Source organism: Diadema setosum, chromosome 21 (genome assembly GCF_964275005.1).
Source record: "Diadema setosum chromosome 21, eeDiaSeto1, whole genome shotgun sequence".
Classification (NCBI taxonomy): Eukaryota; Metazoa; Echinodermata; class Echinoidea; order Diadematoida; family Diadematidae; genus Diadema; species Diadema setosum.
The window spans coordinates 11,921,990-11,949,061 of record NC_092705.1 but is presented as its reverse complement, the minus strand read 5'-3'; the positions used below and the strand labels follow the sequence as shown (position 1 = coordinate 11,949,061).

At 38.3% G+C, this 27,072-nt stretch overlaps 1 protein-coding gene across 1 annotated transcript; it reads right to left on the bottom strand.

Moving 5' to 3' along the window:
- Positions 1–20,598: 20,598 nt before the first annotated feature.
- LOC140244934 (octopamine receptor beta-2R-like) lies at positions 20,599–21,780 on the bottom strand. Its single transcript, XM_072324541.1, has one exon. It carries the CDS (start codon positions 21,778–21,780, stop codon positions 20,599–20,601), a length of 1,182 nt encoding a protein of 393 aa, XP_072180642.1.
- Positions 21,781–27,072: the final 5,292 nt, after the last annotated feature.

The following is a 27,072-nucleotide window of genomic DNA, read 5'->3' as shown; positions in this document are numbered from 1 at the left end:
TGAGTGACGTAGACCTTTTTTTAAAAAAAGAAAATAAATGGTTTACTGATTGATGATAGTGAAACAATACTGTAAAATCATTTCTCTCTCCTTTTTCTCCAAGGAAAGAAAAAAAGGGGAAAGAGAGATGAACAATGAAAATGAAAAAGAAGAAACTGTCGGAGGAGACAAAGACGGAGGAGGAGGAGGAGAAGAAAAGAAGAAGAAGAAGAGAAGGAGAAGGAGGAAGAAGAAGAAGAAGAAGAAGAAGAGCAAGACGAATAAGAAGAACAAAAAGAAAAAGTAAAATACGAAGGTGAGGAAAAGATGAAGAAGAGACAATGAAGAGAGAGGAAGAGAAAATAGTGTCAAACGGATGATATTGATTATAATATTAAGGTCTTTTTTATCCAGAATATGATATTGATTATAGTAATGTCTTCTTTATCCAGGGTAGCCACTTCAGTGATGCCACTGCTCTACCAGAGGGTCCTGCCATTATCATTACCCTAATACTGCCAAGTACCCATTCATACACCTGGGTCCAGAGGGACATCGTGGGTAAAAACATCTTCCCGAAGGACGTAAGCACTGGGCGGGAATCAAATTCGGGTCCTTCCAATGAGAGTCGGGAGTCTTATGCACGACTATGCCACGGTGCTGCAAGATCCAGAAGATGATGAATAAACGATGTAACTAAAAAAATAGAATAAAGGAGAAAGAAGGAAAGAAAAATGAAATTGGGGGGAGAAGGAGGAAACAGTAGAAGGAAGAGGAGCATGGAAATGATTGTGAAGAGCAAAAAAAAAAAAAAAAAAAAAATGACGGTATCATATCGTCTAATGGAGTTGATTACGCGGCATACCGTAGGCGGACAGGCGACAGGTGCGAAGATATAATAGTATACCACAAATACGACCCGATTTTTCCCAGTTGAGGTGCGCCCAAATCAGATAGCTTGATTTCATTTGTAGTACGACACCCACCTCAGTTATTTGTAGAGAACCTGGTCTGTATTGTAAATGTCTACACTCGAACATCAAGGCTATAGTACAAAGAAGAATCTCTTGTCCTAGGCTCTTGCGGGGCTATAACCGGACTAAACGACTACAGCACTAGAATAAAAGAGATTGTAGTGCATGATAATGTCATCGGTCTTTAATAGCATTCATTTTCACCTGCCACATTCATGTTTTTACAGTTTGTTGAGCGGTGAAAATTTTCTGGGTTAAATCAGCATCAAAAACAAAATACCCCCCTTCTTTCAGCATTCCAAAAACTGTTGTGTGAAGTTGTGATCTGAACAATATTGTCTAACGTAGCACATAACATGAGAAATAAAATGCACTATACGTCACATCAATGGTCAAAGAGTTTCCCACATCTTATGTATATTGTAAATTGCGCACATCAGATTTTTCCTCTTCGCTCATGTCGGGTCGATCAATTAACTGTCCGGGTATAATTCTACTGCATACAAAATCCTTCGGGGGATATTTTACTCGCATTCTCTCGGGGGTACGGTCATTTTGTTTCCAATGCCGTAATTGGCTTGTTTACCGGGGAAGCAGAGTAGGCCCCAGCAACAAAACGCTTAATCGGCTCATCGGCTCATCGGCTCATCAAGGATGCCAAGATTGAGTTCAGACAGGAATCGCTTTATTCTTCACTTTTTGTAGGTCCTACATAATTATGACTTTATTGCTCTTCTGCTGCTCATTATGTCCTATATATGATCCAATGATTTGTAGAATAAATACTTGGTTTCAATGGAAATAAATGACATACAGAGATATTTTCAACATCACCAATCATTTTGCGTTGTCTTTGGGATTTGAAACATAGCCGACATTATGCACACTGTACACAGGCGTCATGCATACTCCTCCAACACGATCCGTATGACACCAGAGCACAGGAAATCGTTAATATTGATCCAGCGACATTTGTCCGTTTCCACGAAATCTAAAATTCTTCTTGTCGGTATTACCTCACACGGCAGAGCATAACTTATTTTAATTTTTTTCGGTCTGAAAAAAAAAAATAACGCTACTTCTCATTGCGACCCACTTCGAATGCTTTGACAAACACATCCATTTCCACCAGGGATGTATACTTTCTTGCTTCCACTTATCTCAAAACAGAACATCGTCTTCCTAATAACAGTAGGAGACGATCACATTTTGCAGCAGCTGTACATTGTTTAACAGCCACGTGAGGGCGCTATCACGAGAAGTGCTATAGAACTACCAGTACGTCGTTACAGCCACAAGATGTGGCTCTTGATACCTTATCTGCCAAATAAATCGGGAAAAGTGATTGCTTGCCTTGTTTGAATAGTATACATGCATCCCTTTATTGTGTACAGTTTGACACTGATCGGACTTGTTTGACGTCTAGAAAGCAAGTGCCCGTGTGGAAATAAGATGAACGAATGACTGAATGAATGACTAAATGAATGAAAGAATGAATGAATGTATGTATGTATGTATGAATGAATGAATGAATGAATGAATGAATGAATGAATGAATTAATTAATCAATAATACGTGTGAAGCAAATGTGGAACACAAACAATTGACATCGTAATTGATGACTTTATTTACAGATGATATACAAGGTTCTCCCGTAGCAATATTATAAATCATTTTGGGTTGTTGTTGTTGTTTTTTGTTCTTTTTTAAGAAAAAAATTTTCATTAATGTATATACCTCATGATTAGTTTCTGACTCTGGATTGTCTGACCCGCCTTTCACTCTTTCTATCTCCCCCTCTTTTCCTCTCCCTCTCTCTCAATTCTCTCTTCTTTTCCCTCATTCTTCACTGTTCTTTACTGGGTGACCACTTACTTGTGACTTTCTTTTGTTATTTTTGTTTTGTTTTGTGCTAGTGTGAGTGTGCGCATACGTCTGAATTATTACTTGTGCGTGTGTGTACTCGTTATGTTTACCACTGATATAAAGACAAGTGTATTTTTGCAAGGGTTAATTGTTTTACATTAACTTATGCTGTAAGCTTTCTATGAATGTATTTTAGTAATCATGGTAATGGACCGTAAGTGAGGAGACTTCAGTATACAAGTCCCCTTTTTGGCAGCCTGCAATTTCTATTTCCAGTCTTTAATGAAACAAGGTGCGTTTTTTTGTGTGGTATCATGTCAAATGAAATATACTCATCATCATCATCAGCATCATCATCATCATCATCATCATCATCATCATCACTATCATTTAAACGGTTATAATATTCATACATGTTGTTTGGAGATGAGAATAAAAAAGGAGTGAACTGAATTGCACTGAAGAGTTCGAACCCGATATAACCTTTATTATCCTTTAAACAAAAATCCCTAAATCATGACTGACAGATGAGATCAACCAAGCTGAGAAATATGAATCCCGATAAGAAATGAATTTTGATGATTTCGATGATTATGCTGGGAAAAAAGAGATGATTTTGCCGATTTTGCTTAACCCCCCCCCCACGAAACATGATGATACCAGGAAACAGTTAGATAATATCATATGTTCTAATCAGAATGGTTTGAAAAGATTTCAAAGCATCCTCCAATTAAGTCACTGTTTGCAACGACTTGCATGCACGCTTTGAACCCCCTCTCTATGCAGAATCAAACAAAACGAGGGCGAGAGAGTGAGATGACAGGCAAACAGACAGACAGATAGACAGACTGACTGACAGACAGACAGACAGACAGACAGACAGAGACATAGAGGGAGGCTATAGAGAATGTGTGTTATAATAAAAAAAATGTGTATGTGTGTATGTGTGTGTGTGTGTGAGAGAGAGAGAGAGAGAGAGAGAGAGAGAGAGAGGTAGGGAGATAAAGAAAAGCAGAGACTGAGGAGGAGAGAATGGGGGGGGGGAGCTTCGGGAAGGAACACATGAACAATAGCTCAGACTGAATAAACGCAGACCGCGTGTAATATCCTCTGCATACAATGCGACTGCAAATTTAAAGATTGAGAAAGCACAGAAAAACCACTATGAGTTTCACGGCAGTCTGCAGTCTGAATATTGCGACTTGCTGTTTCTTTCCTTTCTGTATATAAACTGATTATACCCGTGACCCATGATTTGTCAATCATTTCCCCCCTCAATGTCTCTCTGGAATAACAAGCAAAGTTGCATAATTCATTGACCCTTTTCACACTGGCTGAGAAGTCAGTTAACGGAATTAGACAGACGTTTCATGTTTAGAGCTGGGGTAAATTTTTTGTAATCTTGTTCGGCCGAATCGCTGTCTAAAGGTGTTTCCCATACGATCTTGACGGTTTACCTCTAAAACGCTATTTTAGTATGTGGAGCTGAGATTTCATATTGTATTCACTTCTGTCAAGCTGCATGCGTCTAACAATACATACATTCACATTTGCGGTAACACGACATTTTGTTCCTGCGACAATTTCTCCAGTCTTATCTTCTCCAAGGACTTGGGGTTAGGGCTATAACACATAGGGTTGTGACAGATTTAGATTTAGATTCAGTTTGATGTGAGGATTAGGATTAGGATCGATTAGGATTAGGGTTAGGGTTAGGGTGATGTTTGTGGGTAGAATTTATGTTTAACCTAGCGTGAAGATATTTCATGAAGCAATATTATCGTAAGAGCAAACGCCATCGAACCGCATTTGCAGCTGGGGCGTATCAAATATGATTGGGAGACTGTAGAGATTTAATTTACCGGATGCATAAAACATGTCTTAAAACAATCATCGAGTCGATTCGATTCGAAAAGACTCATTTCAGAGCCTGAGCTCTCTTTTGATGAAAACTCTAAATGCAAGAGACATGGTTGCAAACGAATTCTTCTTAAAGTGTGAAACCACTCATCGTTTCCTCACCAATGGGCAGGGCGTGACCGCATCGTTCCTCTCACATTGTTTTCCAGTCTCGTTATTTCAACATACAAATACATCTATAACAAAAATACCGATGCCACACATTGAAATGAAGAAAAATGAGGAGGGGGTGGCGAAGGAGCTCAGAGGAGGAAGAGGAGGAGGAAGAGAAGTAGTAGAAGAAAGAAGATCGCTTACGATTAGCTTCAACCTTGCACTACTTGCAGAAACCACTTTCCAAGATCGAGAAAACAAGCTGTTTGAAAAATCTCATGATTTTGGTATTTTGAAAACAAGAGACGAAGAATAGACGTGGGCAGACTCAAGCGTTTGTGACGCAAATTCGCTGAAAAGTGACGCAAGTTCGCTGAAACGGAAACGAAGAATTGTCATTTTCTTTTTAGTTTTATTTCAGATGATATTAAAGATATCAGAGTCTGACAAATGGGATATGCCTGTGGCCGTTAATTGATTTTCTCGTCGTGAACTCATCTTAAAAGTTCTAAGTAAGTCAAGCAAGCAAAAATGAATAAAACGTCACAATCGGCATCATGTGTACTGTCACGCCCTCATTGAAGAGGGGTTTATAGCAAAAGGACAAGTAGTTAAGTATGTAAAGAACAATGGGCACTTGAGACAAAGAAGAATGAAGAAGGAAAGATAACAAATGAATAATAGAAGTGCATTCTGTGCAAGCTAGAGTAATACAGGAGTCCCAGACTATTCCCAGAATGCAGAATATGTTCAACGTTTTTTGTTGCATTAGGTTTTTCAAGATGTGCTGTATGCTAAAAGCTGTTGAGGTTTAGTCGTCGTCTAATCGCCAGAAAAGAAAGAATAAAATTGCTGAGATATAACAACAAATCCTATACAAAAACATATTACTGTCTCTGCCAGAAGGGTTGAGGTGGATGAAAAGTATAAGGAGAAGGGGAAGAGAAGGGAAGGAAAATGAAGGGAATGAGCATAACTGGAGGAGGGGAAGAAGGAAGAGAAAGAAGAGAAGGAGAATGAAGAGGAGAAGGAGGAGGAAGAGGAGGAAGAAGAAAAAGAGGAGGAGAAAGGGGAAGAGAAAGAGAAAGTGGAGAAGGAGAAGGAGGAGAAGATGATGGAGGACGAAGAGAAAGTGGAAGAGGAGAAAGAAGAGGAGAAAGAGGAGGAGGTGAAAAAGGAGAAAGAAGATGACGGAAAGGAAAGAGAGGAGGAGAATGAGGAAGAGGAGGAGGAGAAGGTGAAGAACGAGGAGGAGGAGGAGATAAAGAAGGAGAAGAAGGAAATAGAGAAAGAGGAGGAAGAGAAGTAGGAGGAGAAAAAGAAGGGATAAGAGGAGGAGGAGAAAGAGAAGGAGAGAGAAGGCGGTGAAGGAGGACGGAGGAAGAGGGGAGGAAGAGAAGGAGAAAAAAAGAGGGGAAGGAAGATGAGAAGAAAGAGAAAGAAGATGAGAAGTACAATTAAAAGGAGAAGAAGAAGGAGGAGGAGAAGGAGGTGGTGGAGGAGGAGGAGGAGATGACGGAGAAAGACGAAGAGCAGGAGGAAGAGGAGAAAGAGGAGGAGAAGGAGGATGGGAGAAAAAGGAGAAAGAAGATGACGAGAAGTAGAAGGAGAAGGAGGATGAGAAGGAAATGAAGGAAGGGGAAGGAGGAAGAGGAGGAAGAGAAAGAGGAGGAGAAAAAGAAGGAACAAGAGGAGGAGGAGAAAGAGAAGAAGAAGGAGAAGGAGGAGAAGGCGGTGAAGAAGGACGAAGGAAGAGGGGAGGAAGAGAAGGAGAAAAAAAGAGGGGCAGGAGGATGAGAAGAAAGAGAAAGAAGATGAGAAGTACAAGTAAAAGGAGAAGAAGAAAGAGGATGAGGAGAAGGAGAAGGAGGAGCAGAATGAAAAGGAGGATGAAGGGATGAAAACGGAGGAAGGAGAGGAGGAAGTTGAAGATGAGGAAGAGAAGTAGAAGGAGGAGGAGGATGAGAAAGAAAAGAAGGAAGGGAAAGAGGAAGAGGAGGAAAAGAAGTAGAAGCAGGAGGAGGATGAGAAGGAGAGGGAGTGAGGGGGAAGAAGAAGAGGAAGAGAAGGAAGAGAAAGAGAAGGGGGAGGAGGAAAAGGAGGAGGAGGAGGAGGAGGAGGAGGAGGAGGATGGAGACCTGTCTGTTCGGATGATATAGGCCTATATAAGGGCAATCTGACATTCCTCCAGGACTTACCGTACACGGAGCAAATTAATATCTGGGTCGCTTTCGCTCTTTGCATTGACTGGATGCCTTTCATAGATTCAAACGACTCCATCATGTAACATATGCATACATGTAATGTACACCAAGAAAGGATGAAAAAAATCTATGAAAAACAGAATGTTCGACTTTGGCTCAAAAAGTGAGTTGTAATCCGCATTGAGTAATAGAATCACAATTGTATGTGTAATAAGGTTAGTTACATTGAATTTACTGTCGAGATATATATATATATATATATATATATATATATATATATATATATATATATATATATATATATATATATATATATAAGTTTGAGTTCAGATGTTATAACTTTTTGGTCTTTGTACTTTTCTTTTCTATTTTTCCCTTCCTTACTGTTTGTTTGTTTGTTTTTTACTCTCCTCACTACGTAACAGAAATCATGAACTCGCAAAAAGCTTACAAAGACGGTACCAATGATATAACATCTATAATTTATTAGATCAAACGCGCCGTGCCACAAGATGTCCTTATTAAAACCAGGCATCTAGATATGAACGGATAAGAAATGACCAAGTGGCGAGCTCCTTGAAAATATCTAAACCATTCTTATGGAAGTCTCAAACAGTTTGTATCTAATTTTGGATGCACCGCCATCTACATGATCAGCTCTTCAATTTCATTCGGACCCAATTTAAATTCTCAAAATTGGGGTTGACGTTGATGAAATTGATTCATTGAAAATGTCGAGATAAAGATTGCTGCCCCGTGCATGCTTGTGATAGCTTGTGGATTTAAAGTTCATTTCACACACCAAGGAGAGTACATGCACTTTCAGGAAAAATAAGAAGCATTAGATTATATAAGTTTCTCTTTCAAGTTTGTATTGAGAGGAATAAAATTTGCAAATTTAGCCTCCTGAGCAGCGTGTTTTCTCGTCCATGCATAATTCACGAATCGTGACACATGTGAGTATATTTCACTTTTGAAAACAAATAATGAGATTGTTCCATTTCAGCTCAATATCATCAACAAACACTGCCACTTTTGAAAACACATTTCTGCACTTGCAAAGTGAATAAAAAGTGTTTGGAGTCGCTATTGCCAGAGATCTTACCTTTTTATGTTTTTGTGGCAGTGCATTAAGATATTATTTGGCGTAATTCAATACAATAATTCTTCAGCGTGAGTGTGTAATATTTACCTTTTGTAATTCTATGTATGCAGTGAAATAGATTCGAACTTTTCTGTCAAAGTTCTTTTTTAGCTTCTTTATCATCAGCCGATGCACACTGCAGGGGATGCACATCACGAGTCCGACATCCACGAGTCACAGAGCCCACGAGCTTGAAACTAGATAAATGAGGCCCATGAGTCCCACAGTAGGCAAACAATAAATAAAAAGGCCCACGAATCCGACACTCATTATATAATCACGGAACTTAATGTGTGCAGTGTCGGTTTCGGGGGCTTTTTTTCCCCCTAGTGTCAGACTCATGGGCCTTATTTGCATAGTGTCGAGCTCATAGGCTATATGACTCGTGGGCTGTATGACTAAATGACCTTTTTTTTTCCAATTCCGTGCTCATGGGCCGTATGTCACGATTGGTGTCGGACTCGTGGGATGATCCCAGTGCAGGTTACCACTGAACTGAGAAACTTGCATGGAATCACTTTTATGATATAGGATAGGATTAAGGAATGAAGTATTACAACAAAAACAGAAATGAAGTGCGGATTCACCTGCTAATTCCTCTCCAATCATTACGGTAATACTTATTTTTCTTTCAAAACGAATAACCTTGTCTATAACGACGGTGAGTTGGCTCAGTCGGTAGCGCGTCTGGCTCCGATCCAAGCGACCCGGGTTCGAACCCGAGTCTGGACCGAGCAATGTTGTGTGTAAGCATACCGTCCCCTCTAGCAAGAGGCAAAACCTCTGTCCCTCAGATAGGACATAAAATGGAGGTCCCGTGTGTGAGAGAGTCACAACTCATGCACGTAAAAGATCCCGCTTCATTCATTCATCGCAAAGAGCAGGGTGTTTAACCCGGTGAAGTGGTCCCGCCTCACATCCAACTGGACCCCATGGAAGACCAGCTTAGCATAGCTTCTCAGATGAAAAATGAACAAACGAACAAACAACCAAACAAACGAACAAACAAACAAACAAACAAACAAACAAACAAACAAACAAACAAACAAACAAACGAACAAACAAACGATACATGGTTTTGTCATTGATCCCGGAAACAACGATTTTTTTTAAACTCCCTGTTTAAATTTACCTGTAGAGATAAGATATAGCGGTACAAACAAAATGATATAAACTTAACTGAATCTGGACAAGACATAAGAAAGTTAGTTTCCCATGTTATGGTTAGTACAACAAAGAAGGATTTCTAAATTCAGGTTGTTTTCAATAAGTGCACAAGAAGAAACCTTGTCTCGTGAAGATCGCTGGTGTTAAAAAGTTACTACGACACCACAGCAATTTGATGCGAGCAACGTGTTATCATTTACTTACTTTGTAGAAAAAGAAAAGTGAAATATCTTTTCTACATCCGATAAGAATAAAACCTCATCAATTGCATTGGTTCGAATTTCCTCGACAAAACGTACATCAAGGCTCGTGATGTAATCTCGAGTTCGTGGTCCTTATTTGGCTAGTGTCGAGCTGATGGACCGTATAGCTTGTGGGCCTATTTTAGTTGGTGTAGCGGTTGAGGGGCTTCCTCATTTAGTGTCTAGTAGCTCGTGGGCTGTTTCACTAGTGGATAATCAATGTCTGGCTCGTGACGTGCATCCAGTCGCATTGCACTTTGATTGCATAGTAAAGGACCTTTAAGTGGCGTACGTGCCCAATTCATATTGTAAGTTTGTTTAGTCTGGTGAATTCATTGCAAGCAAAGAAAGAAAGAAAGAAAGAGAGTGAGAGAGAGGGAACGCAGAATCTAAAATTTTAACGTTTGCATTGGTTTGCAAACGTTTGATCATGCATGTTTCAATTTTATGTTTCAGTGCTTCCCATGTAAGCAGTAAGGCATGATCGAGTTTCAAATTTAATCAAGTGTTGATTTCTCTTCCCCCCCCCCTCTCTCTCTCTCTTTCAGTTCCTCGGATCCTGTTTTTACTTTGGCATGTTATGCTTTAGCCGATTATTCGGATAACTTGATTCATTACGTTGTCCTTAAAAGGATTCGTTAAATATGCACACGATATTATGGCAATGAATAATGCGTGAAACAAGTCAATGAAGGATCGGGTGTGCATGTGTATCTGACCGACTTAAACACTAATTTGTCATCTCACTTCGTTAATGTAGGTCTAATATTTATCTTGGAAAAAGATCAATTGCCAAAAAGATTCCGTTTAGTTCTCACCTCTGATAGCTAAACCGGTTTTGACTACATGTTAACAACACAATCCGCATCCTCCACTCATTTAAATGTTCCAGCATAATCATGATAATGTTCGTTCACGGTGACGTATGCATGGTTGTACGCACTTTGCGATATCATCAGCTCCGTTGGAAAGGGCGTATAGTTGATTATATATGTATGTGATGGCAGCTCCCATCAATATTACACAGTCATTACAGTTTTCCATCGTTTGCAATGGCTCTTATAGCGGAAGATGTTTAAGCGTTTACTCGTGTAACTAGACTACTTACAATGACACGCTTGATGTAATCAGGCAAAATGTTTATTCGGAGAGGAACTTCGATTCGATGTTTGATATTCTGATCTCTGAGGAAAGAGTAGACATTTTTTGTCAACAATATCCTTGAAACTGTCAAATTTGAGTCCATCAATTCCAGCCAGCAATAATAGTAATCGCTTCGCGCACCTCCTGTCGGAAAGAACTGTGACAAGTCCATGTTTTCACATATTTGCGTTTGCGTCAGTGGAGATGAGTGCGTTTTTGCGTTTGAAGGCTGTTAACTGTGCACCCGGCCGTGGAAGAAAAATGGTGAATATGCATGCATTTATACGTCAGATCTTTCTGTACAGGCAAAAAATAATCATGTGCGCCAATGGTTACTGAAGGAGAATCTGTCTAGTTGCGGTCAGTATTTCAGAAATAATTCAGATTTTTCTTCTTATTCTCTCCCCTCCCCCTTGTGATCGCGATTTGGAGCCTAATAATTGTGACAAATCATCGCAAACCTTATGTTATCGCGCAGTAGGAATCAAGACACTATTTAAAGGTCAATCTTGGCGCCCATTTCGCTTCTTAATTGCTCCACATCCTACGCGAAAAAAAAAAGAAAAGAAAAAAGCTCCCAATAGCCCGATTGCAAAGCTTTCAAAGAGCGGCGGCCAGTCTTGAATATTCCCCTGTGCTCATATATAGAACCATGGCGAGATTTCATTCTTTGCCACGGTTAGTACCTTTGCCGAATGTGTACGTGTGTGTGCATGTATGTGTGTGTGTGTGTGCGTCTGTGTGTGTGCGTGTGTGTGTGTGTGCGTGTGTGTGTGTGTGTGTGTGTGTGTTTGTGTTTGTGTGTTTCCCTCGAGGTGACGTTCAATTTACCGTATATTCCAGGAAGCATAAGCGATAAGAGCTAGAAATAATAATTTCCTTAATCGCTAGCACTGTCATTACTTGAGCTTGATTCAGCCCTCATGCATCATCACTCCAGCGTTCTTGACCCCGTAAAGCTGCGTTAAGCCAGGGACGCAAGGGGAATGAGGTCTTGACGTCTGTCCAAATTAACAGATTTTGAAAAGCCAATATTACGTTCTACATTTCACACCAGCTTTTATAACAATGACATTATTGAATTAGTCTTTAGAGAGAAATATAGGTATATTTAATCAAATATACGAAAGGGGTGTCCGCGACAGTGTTGTCATACAGTATTAGCAACAATTAGCAACACTGGAATAAACGCTTGTCATCTTTTGTTTTCTGATCTACAGGGACAGTCTCTGCGTTTGGTCATATGAACTGATAATTCAGTTAAATTCAGTTCAATAATTATATTTCCATCAAACAAAACGTAAGACATAATACGAAGTAACCATTTTATCAATACATATTGTTGAGCAATATTGTTGAAGTATGGTAAACAAAAAACCTTCCTGAAGTATGGAAAATAAACCCCCAAGAAACAGCCACGAGATCAGCAGGTTATTGGATTAAATGAACGATTGTTTCGGCACATTCCCAAATCTCTGTCCGATTCTGTATCAATAATATGTCTACCAGGAGCTTGAACCTTAGAAATTGTGATAGCTTAAAAATGTCATTTATGAGCATAATCTGTGTAATTATACGTTTTTACTTATTTGTTTGATTTTTTGTTTGTTTATTTTTTGGTACTTTTTTTGTGGGGGGGGGGGGTTAAATCGCATCTTGTCAAGTTATTCTGCAGTGTATATTGAGTGATTGCTCGTAGCAGCGCACAAAAAAACGTAAGATGACAAATTGCACTCTCCAGCATTGCACCATGCAATATATACTTTGACTGGCAAAATCTTTTCGCGCATGACAAAAAATGTCAATCGTGTTGCCCTGCGTGAGTTTCTTGTGTTAGGGAGGTTAATATTGATTCAATATGAAAATAAAGGAGATATACGCGGTTGGCGCTGCGGTATGCTCACAGTCTAATGCAATCGTGCTCCGAAGGAGATTTTATTCTCAGCCTAACTTTCCTTCCTGAAAGATGGGGGCTAAATTGAGGTATAGGGCCCTCGCCACTGCTCGCTGTCGTTTTTTATTTGTAGATGGAATATTGACCAACACCATGCGCAAGTTTGGGATCATTTACATCTAAGAGTATATAAAATGGAACAAAAATATATGGCTTACCAGTATCTGAAAGTATCGCTGGCCTTTGTTTGTGAATGATTATTGGGGGAAGCGGCAAGTGGGGAAATGTATACACTCCTAAAAGCCATTAAAGGAACTGTGGGTATCGTATACGAAAAGCAATTATAGGCAAGGACTGTGCGCAGTGACGTCACTCGGTGTGCCTATAGGATTTGCCATTGTGGAGAAAGATACGCGATGCAGTGAGATACGGGCATCACGGTAAGATATTGATCACTTTCCAAGTCTATTACCGCGTGATCGGGAGAGGTCTTCTTCTGCTATTCAAGAACTCCTTTATACTCATGTTGTTAATGATAATATTGGTACAAACCTCCGACATAGATCCTTGCCATGATTTTCAAGTCAAAACCATGAATAATAAAAGAGATAATAATAAACAGCGGTAAATGAAGAGAGGGAGGGAGTAGCAAGGGAGGGGGATTATTAAAGACGAAAAAAAAAATCTACAGAAAAACAGGCAAAATAGCGCGTGTGCATAATTGTATTAACAATCAAACTGGATTTCCACAAGGTATTAGCCATAACCTTGGAAAAGGAAAAGACCTCATGAAAAAGAAAAAGACCAGTGAGCCCTTTACACAAAAGGAGTACCGGTAGGAATTGCCCTCAACCAACGCGTTCGGCAGGGTATTATCAGGAACACAATGAGGAAGGCAATATCTGAATACTACTGTTATAAGCCGTTGCTGTACATGTGTAGCTATATCTCGAAGACGTAGCGTATCACATGTGAAAGCAACTAAGTTTGTTATTGTTGTATGCATGCATACGTACATAATTATGTAACATAAAACCAACAAAACGCAAATGTCATAAATGTTTTGGTACGGACATCTTTATTCTTCATGTTAAATGATGTTTGACGTTCTAATAAAATTTAATGTCGAACGGCATCTATTGATCTCCTTTTATTACCGCTTTGATTACATGAAATTAAAGGGCCATGACACTGATCTTGAACTTCTTAGAATTACAAACAAAACTAAGAGTTCAAAGCTAAATAGTAACAAACACTACATTACACAATAAATAGGCACCTCTCTCCTTTCTTTCACTATTTCACACACACACTCTATAAACATATATTTATTGTATATATGTATATATATATATGTATATATATATATACATATATATATATATACATATATATATATATATCTGTCTATATATCTATAAATATATTATATACATATAATGCATATATATATATAGAGAGAGAGAGAGAGAGAGAGATAGAGAGAGAGAGAAAGAGACCGACAGACAGTCAGAGGGACATACAAACAGAAGCAGACACAGACGGATTCATGCTTAAGTCCCTGTATTATCTAAAAGTGTAAATCATGGCTAAAAGAGGTATTCTTGATGACATTTTAAAGGTTTTTTTTTTTCCAGAACTTCCTTGCTGATGACCCTTTTTCATCATTTCTTCTCTAATAGAAATATCTCACCAATGACCAAGGATTTAAAAGAAAAGGATATCAATGAAAGAAATTACTCCGCAGTTTTTGTGTGGACTACCATTGTTCCTTTCAATTTATCTATTCATTTATATCTGCAATTCTTTCATGATACAGAGTCTAACGAAAATAAAGTAATAATATTGAGCAAAATGCACAAACAAAGTATACAATGACACATTCTGATAAATTCTGATACATTTTAATACATCAAAGACATATACCAATACATTAAAAAATTTGTATCATACATTTATGTTCTAAACAAGTTATCTGAAAAAAAAATCAAATTGTTTATTCATCACGACATGGTCTGAAATAAATGCATTTGTCTCGTGAAGGAATAAAACTTGGAATAAAAGTTTTGACTGATGCTTAAAGAGATGCAGTACTCCAATTGCAATCTTGGCTTCAATTCCACTGAAAATTCAGCTGTAATTTTTACTTACAGTCCATGAATCATTTACAAAGACAATGTTCACACCAGCATTATGTAAAAACAATCAAACAATGGAATTATTGTGAAGCATTGATGTTATAGTGGGGGTGCTGGGGCATAGTGCATGGATAAGATTCCCGACTCAGAACCGGAGGACCTGAATTCGATTTCAGTCCAGTGCTTACGTCTTTTGACATGATGTTTTTACCCACTAATGTCCCTGTCAACCCAGGTGCATAAATGGGTATCTGGCAACAATGAAGAGGCTACCCTGGATAAGTAAGACCCTATCATTATCATTATTATTACTATTATTATTATTGTTATTATAATTATTATAATTATTATTATTATTATCATCATTATTATTATATAACAGTTACTGTCTTATGCAGTTTGCAGACGAGACTATACATGGCCGATAGTAAGTGGTGTTCTTAATACACATGTGAAGCTAGAGATTCCAAAGTTTTCTCTTTTTTTGTAAGCAGATTCTAATGAGATTTTCTCTTTTAGTTTAATTAATGTACCAACAGGGGAGGAAAAGTTTATGTACAACGAATCGCAACCGTTATGTAGGTCTACACTCTAAAAACACAAATGTTGAATTAGCATTTAAAAGGGCCGAGGAGTGACAACATTTTCAAAGTGTTGGTTTTCCTGCTAGATTCAACATTTATTAGAATGTTATCTTAAAAGTTGGATGCAACACTTCAAAAAATGCTGTCACTCCTCGGCCCTTTTAAATGTTGATTCAACATGTGCGTTTTTAGAGTGTATTGTCACTTTGGGCGCGATCTAGCTCCGTGGCTTAAGCAGGCGCCACACTGTCCCGAAAATTTGCAAAGATGGACTCACGATTAAGGAAATGTTAAATTCGGCTCTGATCGTGTAAACTTCGGGTAATTCGTGAGGGAATCTTAAGCCATCGTATGACCACCGATGAAATTTCTCAGACTCCGACAATAACTTCGTGAGCGGTGGCAAAGTCCTTGACAAGCCCCCCCCCCCAAAAAAAAAAAAAAAAAAAAAAATAGCCCGAGTATATCTTGCGGAGGTTCATTTTAAATCTTCATGTAGCCTTCTTAGTGTGGTTCGGGTGTCATTGTATCAACTTCTGTACAGGCATCGTATTAACTTCGGCAGTTTATCGGCTTTTAACCAAGTTCGGGGCCAACTTCGTGAAAAATTGAAAATTCTGTATTCGTACGCCCACTTATGTCAATTTCGGGACTGTGTGCCAGCGTGGCAACTGACCTTCTGGATCTGCAACGTACTTCAGTCTGCATGGTCGAGTCCACCTTGCATGCATCATATGAGTTGGACCGACCCCAGCCTGAGTGGAAGTATGAAGGGGGTATAAGCCAGTTCGGGGTTAGCTCATGGGCACATCGGTACAAATGACCTTTCTTCTTTCTCAGTTGATTAGGCACTCCACGAGTTTTCAAGCGAGAGAAGGTATTTCAGCTTACCCGACGTAACAATTTATTGAATTCGTCAGTCATGTTCAAACAAGAATGAACTTGCGTAGACCAGGTGACCAGAGTGATCCATCAATTAGCACTTTGGAAAGCATCCATTTCATTATTTCGCATTGAATGTATTAACAATCTTTTTCTATTGATATTGTCAAATACCGCATTTGCTGTCAGGTGGATGTGCTGGCAAGCACCACTCATAATGATCACTTGAATAATCATTACATCACAGATGCTTATCTCAGTGAATAAAAAACCAACATGCTCTGCCGGTACTGATGACCTTTTTCTGCTCATGCTCAAATTGGAACCCCGCACTTGCCTGTTGGCTTCACCTTAGCTAATAATGACTGTTGTGCCAGGCATTTGCATTTGCCGAAATGAAAATTTGTTTCGTCTTCTTTGACATCCTTTTCAATTTGCTTACGCTGCACGAATAAAAGTACGAAAACAAATGCCATTTAATTTAATTGAATTACGTTCACTACTTGTAATAGACTATTTTCAACCAACAATAGGGCAAGAAATGACACACAGCATACATATCACAAATCACGATTGCTTTGATATTAAGTTGTGAGAATTGGGATACAAGGTGAGTATATTACAAAATGTATATGTACAAATGAATTGAATAACAAGAGAAGCAACGTAGAATTTACAGGTTTAACAGAAAAGCACGGGGGGGGGGGGGCGGAACCAGGGGAGATGGGTCCCTTGCACCTCCCTCCCCCCCCCCCAAAAAAAAAGAAACCCATCCACAAACACATTAAAACGTTCCGTTGTCTCTAAAGTGAATAGCGAGCTTTAGATCTGTGACGTGAACGCTGAGATGACGCAGGCTCCGTGGAAATGGAAACAACAGTCTCGCGCATGTGCAGAACACCATTTTTTTTTTTTTTTTTTTGCCAGATTAGCGTTGTTTTCTACAGTGTTCGCGTCGTGGATCCAAAGGTCGCTATTTACTTTATGTACAAATATAGAGAGCATAACGCCATTAATGATGACGATAATGATAATGATGATGACAATGATGATGATAATAATAATGATAAGAATAATAATGGTAATAATAATGATAACAATACTAGCGTATTCAAATTCATGAAATTCTTCCGTCGAGATGCTTTCATTGCAACTGATTTACAAATTGCCCTCCATCGACGTAAATAAGCACTGAATTGATCAGTATATTTAGTAGTAGCCATGATAAAAAATCATGGGCGTACATACTCCCGCTCGAGTATGTACGCCCATGATTTTTTATCATGGCTACTACTAAATATACTGATCAATTCAGTGCTTATTTACGTCGATGGAGGGCAATTTGTCAATCAGTTGCAATACTAGCGTATTTTTCAGAAACATACATGTTCAAATGCATTTTACAATTGAGTGTCTTAAATACACGAAACATTTCTGTTAAATGTGATGCGGGTAATATCAAATCATGGTAAACAGTAACTATTTTCATCCATTTTAACATAGGACATACAATTTAGAAGTAAGATGTTTGTGTTACAGCATAAACACTATTTATTAGACCGTGAATGTGTACCAGAAAATATGATGACCAAAAAGCAAAACAAAACATAACCAACAATACACACGTAAACACACATACTTGCCGAAACACGTACAAAGACAAAAGCACACATACACAAAAAGACACATCATTATATCAATACGAGAGAATGCATTGTCATTTACAAAACAACGAAGAACATGAAGAAAGGAGAAGGAGCAGAGAAAGAAGGATAAAGATTTTTTTTTTTTTGTAATAGAGCACGCCACTATATCGTCAGGACATGTGAAAGCGTGTACGAATATTATTTGTGAAGAGCAAGAATTATCTTAGATCTTTACATGTCATGAACTTAAGAGATTCTCTTAAACTGGTTTAAAATATTTCAAGGTAATTACAACTATAGCACCACCCACTTGTAGAGAACAAAAGTGATATGAATGGAAATAATGAAAGAAAAGATAAAACAGGTCTTGTAAAAATACTTGCAACTATGACAATCACTACACAAGTCTCTACTTGAAATATCTCATCGGGTGAAAAGTGATTATGTGATATGAAAGGAAAGAATGAAAAAATAATTAAAGCACGTCTTGTATAAACACTTCCAACTGTGATCATTACACAAATATCTACTTGGAACATCTTATCGAATGAAAAGTAATATGTCTTAAGTGCACACTAAGAAATACGGGTTCAAATTTGAACCCCAAAATTGTCCCTATACAACCACCCTAATGGATGCATCTTTGCACCGCAATAAGCAATTTGCAACCTTAGAGTTGCAATATGCTGAATTTTGAACCTGCAGGGGTGCGCATTTGCACCCTCAGTTTCGTGCTAATCAAGGGTGCAAACATGCACCATAAACATTAATACATTGTCAATCAAACATTTGGACCACGAGTACCAAGGTTTTACTCGTAAGATAAAACTTACACTCTAATGGATATGTCCGCATCTTTGTACGTACGAATATAGATATTAAGAGATTTAATTTTCTACTTGCATAATAAAAGGTACAAAATACGGGTGCACCCCAGGGTGCTGGTATAGGGACAAATAGGGTGCAAATTTGAACCTTTATCTTTTAGTGTGTGCTTGGACGCTGAAAATCCTTTTCCAAAATCTGTTTCTCGGGGAACCGATTTGCGTCATTCACTAAAAGGGCACGGAAATCGCAATGTTAACGTGGAAACAATAGTGCCATTTGGACAAGTGCAGTTTATGCTGTATGCAGTGCTGAGGGATGGAATTATGGATGGATGGATTATTTACATTTTAGCGACAGAAGATATATAACAGCACAGAGCACATTGAACACACTGACCTCCCCTTTATATTTAAAAACTGCTCTTCATAAGCATCTTTCTGAAACATCACTTCAGACATGCATGAAGACAACATTAACGCTGGACAAGGACTATATTCTTACTGTGATTTGTAGCCGCCAATTACGACTCGACCATGGCTTTACCCGATATATTAAATTGAAGTGAATTTATAGTAAGATATAAATTTTGGATCATTTTAAACACCAGTCCCTTCTCATGTGTGTCATAGTTAAAAAAAAAAAAAAACTTTCTTGAAGAAGTGTCCAATGGATAATAAAAGAAGAAAAAGAGTAAGATAAGATATGATAAGATTTTCCCAAGTACTGGACTCTCTTTATAAATTACGGTCCTTTTCTCTACATACATCACTACAATTCCTTTGCATTTTAATGTAGAATACAGCCTGTACAGAACAGAATTACATGCAATCACTTTTATATTCAATATGTTTGATTGAATTTGTTGTCTATTCTTTCATGCAAGATATGCAGAAATCAAATCAAATCAAATCAAATTCTAGAGAGACTGGCAATTAACCACTTACAGCCCGAGATAATTCTAAAAGAGGTTAAAGCGCGATGCCCACTCTCAGCTTTGAACGTGTTCCAATTCTGAAGAATACAGCATGAAGTCTCAAAGCTGCGTGTGCCCTAAATTAATAATTTTTCACTAAAAGTGAGACTTCAGTCTACGGTTCTCTACAATTGAATTAGAAATGTCGGCAATTTATTCATGCCCAAGAGTAGTGGGTGGGAAATTCCTTAACAGATCTTCGAAGTGAATTCACAGATGTGAGCCTTTGTGAAAGAGACAGAAATAATCTGCAGTTGTATATATATTTTTTCACTCACGTATTTCCAGCCGTATAATTATAGTCTTACATCAATTCACTTTAAAATGTTCTCTCATATCGCATCCTAAAATCTTCATTTGGCATTTATTGGTTATCAAGTTCACGTCGTCGTAGAATCATATGAAGGGGGCTACAATGAACTCAATGTCAAAATGCGTACGACCACTCCAAATCTGACACCGGCAAAGTATCAAGTTAAGAACGCATTACCTTCTTTCAATTTATAGTTACGGTCCGCTACTATCAAGAAGATAACTAGTATATTGCAAATGTCGTATAAATCTATATTCGTAGATACGGTAATATCAAAAAGATAATTAGTATATTGTAAAGGTTTGTATATCTGCGGCAGTTGAATTGGTCCATATCTAACAGTAAGAAAAGACACTAAACAAAAATTGATGTTCATCATGCACTATGGAACAACACTGAAATTGATCGCGACAGCTCGAAAAATGGACGCTGAATCTTTGCGTAAGATGACATAGGGCGGTTTCTTGATCATGTTCTATTTTGTCGGTGAAATACAAAGTGGCACATAGATGCATTTTATGCCATGGAAAACAAATCACTTTTCTCTCTCAGTGGTAGAGGATAAGAAACAGAGGTCAACGTAATCTCACGATAAAACTTCATGGAACCTATCGTGACAGGCACCTAAAACAAGCTCGAACATCATCCCTGAAATTCTTCATCTGCAAGGCGTATATGAAAGGATTTAGGCAGGTGTTACAAGTGGACATGATAATGGTCACTCGATATGGCACTTGCCGCAGGTTGATCACCTTGAGGTTGACGAGCAAAAAATACCACTGATTGGGAGACCAGCAGATGATGTATCCAAGAGACACAAGGAGCAGGACTTTGGTGATCTTCAAGCGACGGACTGAAGCCCCAGATCTGCGGTTGCCCTCACGGACAATACGGGGTGTTCCCGCGTTGGTCAACACAGGCTGCTTTACTGACAGAGAGATGGACGGCGGCTGGAGGCTATCGCGAGCAGGAATGCCATCGGGTGTGGCTTTGGTGTTGGTCTCGAGACGAGCTCGATTTGCGCCATTACCCGGACACGGCTGGCTTTGCTGGTTGTCAACGTAGGACGAAGGTGAGGGCATAGTGGAACTCTGGTTGTGCTCCGTCATGTTGATGGTCGCCAGGATGTCTGACACCCGATTCATCTTCAAAAGTTTGTAAGCTATAGACAAAAAGGAGAAGATCATGACACAGATGGGAAAGAAGTACTCCCAAAAGAAGAGCGTAATTGATAAGACAGTTCGCGCTCTGTTGAACACCTCAGTGCATTTTCCGTGGTATTCGTTGACGATACTGTTGTAGGCAATGTTGATTGACGGCGCCACGATCCAAGTGCAGGCGACCATGAACATTGTCGATGATCGCTTGAAAAGACTGGTGTATTGCATCGGGTGTACCACTGCGATATATCGCTCGATCGATATTATAGTCAAGTTGAAGGTTGAGATGGCAAACGATGCCCATAAGAGTACAGAAGACTTCCATATTATGCAGTAGATGGTACCAAAAACCCAGGGGGACGGAGCAGACACGGGAAGAATGGTGGTGATGGTAAGCGCTACTAGAAACCCAGATGCCACCATGTCCACAGCGGCCTGCATGATGATCAGGAAGTTTGTCTGGTTTTGCTTCGATCTCCGTTTGAAAACAATGATACAGAGAAGGTTCCCGACAATGCCCAGGCTTCCGAAAATGAGTTGGAAGATGTTGACGATGGTGACGCTCGACCCCGTCTCCTCGGCGTGCTCCTCGAGCTCCCTCGTACCATTTAGGCTCGTGAGTGACTGCATGGTGATGGTTGCTGAAAGCTAGTGAACGGCTCGGCTTTTTTCCATGCGATACAGATGATTATTATGTTCTTACAGCAGCCGAACTACCCGTGCATGGCAGGGAATGGCAACAATATTAAAGCGGCGGATCATCTGTATCTGCTCCCAATTCAGTACTCAAGTTTGTCAAACAGTTCGTATGGTACAAAAAAGAGACAATCCATGTCCTTCATTCAACTTGAGTACTTGGTTAACATAATTATCAAAAAAAAAAGGAAACAAAAGTAGTCAGCGGTCTCTAAGAGACTCTAATATTACACAAAGAGAGATTACGGGAACGAAGTAATGTGCGCGGCGTAGTTGAATCACAGATGCATACATGCTAAAGCTTCTGCTTGGAACAAGTTCGTGACAATTACCTCAAGCCTGAGTCCGGGACACACCGGATCTCTTTATTGAAGTCGATCTCGATCTCCCTCGTACCACTGAAAGTTCTTGTTTCCTCGCAGCGGTTGTGTATGCTGCTCTTAAGACAATATTGAGAGAAAATGTAATGCTGAACTGAACTCCACATCCACTTGCATTTGTCGAATAAAATAATATCCCTCGGTACACAGAAAAAAAAAGTAGACATGCGCAGACAACAAGGAGAGTCACGTGATGCATAATTTAGGTTGGTTTGGCTGATAGACCTTGACACGACTGTTCATAAGGTGTAGCGTATTGTGCTTGTATTAGCTTCATCATTCGTTGAACGCTGTCGATGAGGTAAAATGCAATTCTAATTGGGCTGGATGCGGGAGCGTAGCGGTTTTGATTTGAAGAATAAGGAAAGCTTTCAAGCACGAACAGCAGACAGTCTTGGAGATGGAGATCCGTGTATAGAAGTTGGGGAGATGTTCTAATGCATACCCACGTTTCAGTGCCGACATTTCAATATCATGCACCGGTCACAAAGAATCGAACTGCAGCATTTTCTTCGCATGGCTACTTTTAGATAGTGACGAATACTACTAAGTACATACCATTGATGTCCATTATGTAGATCTATATAACAGTAGTGCGTGTGTATGAGTGTCGGGTAAATGTCATCGTTGAAAGATCTTGGTTCCTCCTTTTTTTTTCATGTCAATGCATCATCTTCGATCGATGACATGTAATCAATATTCAGATTAGATTCAACAAGCTTGACAAGCAGCGAGCTAATGGAAAGGAATAATCGTAAATAAACTTGAAATGTCATTTGTATTCCATGTTATTTTATGTAAGGTTACAGCCACCTGTTTCATGTGCGCGTCATTGAATGCAAAGTGTAATACATTATGTTCAGAGGTGACAATCATCTTTTTTTTTTTTTTCAGTTAAAGACTGTGCCTTCCTTATTAAAAAATGAAAACTATTTCAAATCTTCATTGTGCTCTCAAATTACAACATAAGTCATTATTCTTTAAACCTACATTGATTTAAAGGGGATGGCTAGTAACTGATCAATGGGAATGCTGGGGGATGATTGTTCCAATCCTTGTGGGATTCATTTAAAAGTACATTATATAACTATTGTCGTGTAAAAATTATTTGCTTCAGAATGGTCTCATATTCAAGTATTGTGCAGTTTACTGTTTCCAGGTTAGCATGCCTGTACAGTGACGGGGGGATTGTTAGCGGCCCGTTAACATTAAACTGCACATTGCTTGAATATGAGACCATTCTGAAGCAAATATTTTTCACACAACAATAGATATATAATGTACTCTTAAATGAATCCCACAAGGACTGGAACAATCATCCCCCGGCCTTCCCACTGATTCCCACTGACCAGTTACTAGCCATCCCCTTTAAGCTCCATGAACCTGCTGTATGCAGCTATACCGTAGCATAACAAGTTGCATTACGTGAGAAGAGGTTTGTGTTTTATCATGTGAATAGTTCTGTTAACCCTTTATTATTCCAATTAGTCAAATGTGCACGAATTTCACGAACAAGCATAAAGGATTGGAGATTAATGTGACACATAGAGGGTTAAGGACTAGAGAGAGAAGAAATGACTCAAGTGAAAGGAAAAGTGGAAAGGTAAAAAGAGAGGGAGAGTAGGGTCTCGTTATGCTTGGAATTGGTGCAGTCGTGAGAAGTTGTATTACCTTTGAAGCACTGTCAAAGCTGCGTGATGTACGCTGATGTTCATGGGAAAATGCAGAAATCAAAGCAAATCTAATAAAACTGATTTTAGCGCTACAGGTTGTCATGCGGGACTTAATCGAGACTTCAAAGACGTCATCTCAGGCATTTTATTAATATTTCTGTTTTATGACGTCAGAGCATAACACAATAATGCAATTCGTATTGATGTGCTCAAAGAGACATAAATATACACACAATAGAAGTCATCGAAATGTATGTAACACCTACAAATAGAGAGTTGATCGCAAAACGAATTGATAAATTGATTCGTGTTAATTTTTAATTCAGTTCAATTCAATTCAATTCAATTCATGTTCATATTTCTCGATGAAAACTACATCAAATATAACAAAAATTGAATAATACATGATACCCACCTATCAAGAGGCATAATGCATACTTTAGATTATAGAACATAGTGCTCGATCTATGAAAGTAAATGATGTTTAATTTTTAATTTGAGATATATATTTGCTATTAAAGCTGATAAAGAAACACACACACAAAAATGATACGACAGTGATAATGGGACATTTCAAATCATAACTACAAGAACAAACTTTGTTATGTTGCAAGTAAGTTATCACTGGACAGGTTATATATTTTGTTCTTCATGATGATGAACTTACTTTGAAATGTTAAAAAATGGCCCATAACTCATTAAGCGAACTGACTCTTCAAATCCCTACAGGTAATAGACACTGATCCATCACGTGACACCTTAGTGTATCGATTCGTTTCAAACACTACAAGCTGTTCCTAAGTGGATTGGAATACATAAAATATGATCAAAATAAATTATGCATTGATATCGCCGATGTAGTGAAATTTCAATGCGATAAGGAAGGACATAATGTAGGTCACGCATGAAGACAGTATCGGTCGATGGGCTGTCGATCAGAATACTGTAGTAGTTATTTTGCAGAAAGATTAACGCTGAAAGATCACAAAGACATCTTATAAGGCGCCATTCAGTACAAACACACACACACAATTGTCTGTATCTAATTATCACTTCACCAAGAAGTCATACAGCCCTATGAATACCCACGTTATATATGTCTATATTATTATTATTATCATTATTATTATTATTATTATTATCATTATTATCATTATTATTATCATCATCATTATTATTATCATTATCATCATCTTTATCATCATCATCATTATCATCATCATCATTGTCATGTGTCTGTGGACGTTTTTGTTTTGTTTTTTCTCATAGTAATATAATGCATCTTTGTTTTCTTTTCCGGGAATACCAAGGAATCGTGTAATAAATACATTTCAGTCTGTTTTATTTGTCCACTTATACAAATAACAACAACAACACGACGTAATAGATCAACGACAATTTAGCTATGATATGACTCATAACATGTATGGACTCACATGTAAGAAAGAAATAACATACAAGACATAACATTCACATATTTAGAGTATATTTAGTATCTATCTATCTATCTATCTATATATTATATATATATATATATATATATATATATATATATATATATATATATATATATATATACATATACATATATATATATACATATATATATATATATATATATATATATATATATATATATATAAAGTCAAAATTCTTATTTGAACTAATGGAGCAATGACGGAAAAAAGGTCTCTTCAGCCTCTAATTCATACTATGTACAATAAATTTAGCGCATCAAGTTCAACATACAGAGACGAATACAAGTGACAGGGAATTAAGGGGATACATGGAATAGAGAGAACATTGATTAATTTGACATTGTTGGAGCTATATTCTAATCGTATGCAACAAAAAGTAATATTATCTTGGAATGATATTTTAGAGATTATGAAAACGTGAATGATAAAGTAGGCAATAACAACTGAAATGTGAACGAGGTTAAAGATGAATTGATGAGTTGGATTATCATTCGAGTGAGAGACTGTCAGTAGAGTTTTCGTTTATTTATTTTGTGATAAGATGATTTAAAACTGCGAAGGGAAACACTGTGTCTAACAGTCTTAGGTCTAAGGTCTAAACTAGTTCCATAAATACATCTGGTCCATGATGTTTTATCCGGTTTTAACCGGTTGTAGGTAACTTATAATATACAAATATTGCGGTTTGCGCCTTATGTTTATTTCAGCGGTTTTTGAGAGTCTTTAAGACATTCATGTTATTGCTGGTGGGTTTCTCAAGAATATTATGCGTATGTATGTATGTATATATGTATGTGTGTGTCTTTCTACCTTAGTCCCCACATTTTACTGTGTATCCAAGTATCGTTAAGTCGCATTGTAACAGTTATTGAAAACTCATGAAATTTCATATCATTAACTGGAGAGTGTTATGCATCTCGTCTGTAGCTCCGCTGGTATAAGAGATAGCATCAATCTTTGAACTACAGTCCACTCATCGTTATAATGATCACAGTTATTACAAAATTCCGGTTACAACGAAGTAAAAATTCGGCCTGCAACATTATCCGTTTTATGTTTTTTAATAGATTATTTGTTCGGTTATAACGAAATTTCGACATAACGAAAGAAAACTGCCCGTCCCAAGGACTTCGTTATAACGGAAGTCCACTGTAATATACTCTCGCAAGGGGTTTAAACTCCGATAGTCTCGGCAATGTTAATTAGATGCAGTTAGAAAAACGTTTTTTGGCTTCCTTTTATCGATGACATTCTGTCGTTCCGTGTTTGCCTCTCGTGGTGGTATCATCGTATGTCAGCAAACATTATTTGAATCGTCACCCGTCATGTGGAAGTGGACACGATCGTCATTCATTTGCTACAGTTTCGTAGGCCATGAAGTACGTGCACAGCAAACACCGAGAAATTCAGCTCTAATGGCTACATTCATTATTGGCGCGGGCTTCGATTCGACTTTGCAAATATTGCCAACAATGGTTCATGAGCAACTGCAGTGTCATCGTTGACAAGTGTCGGTGGCAAATCACACATGATCTTGCACCCATGTAGATATCATGAGGTAACTGTCAAATATATCGCATGCCTCGTGGAATATTAGTTAGCTGGAATATGAACAGGATGTGTCATATGACTTTTTTTTTTTTTAATGATTCATAAGAAAAAAAAATCATAGAGACCCGCACTTCAGGGAAACAT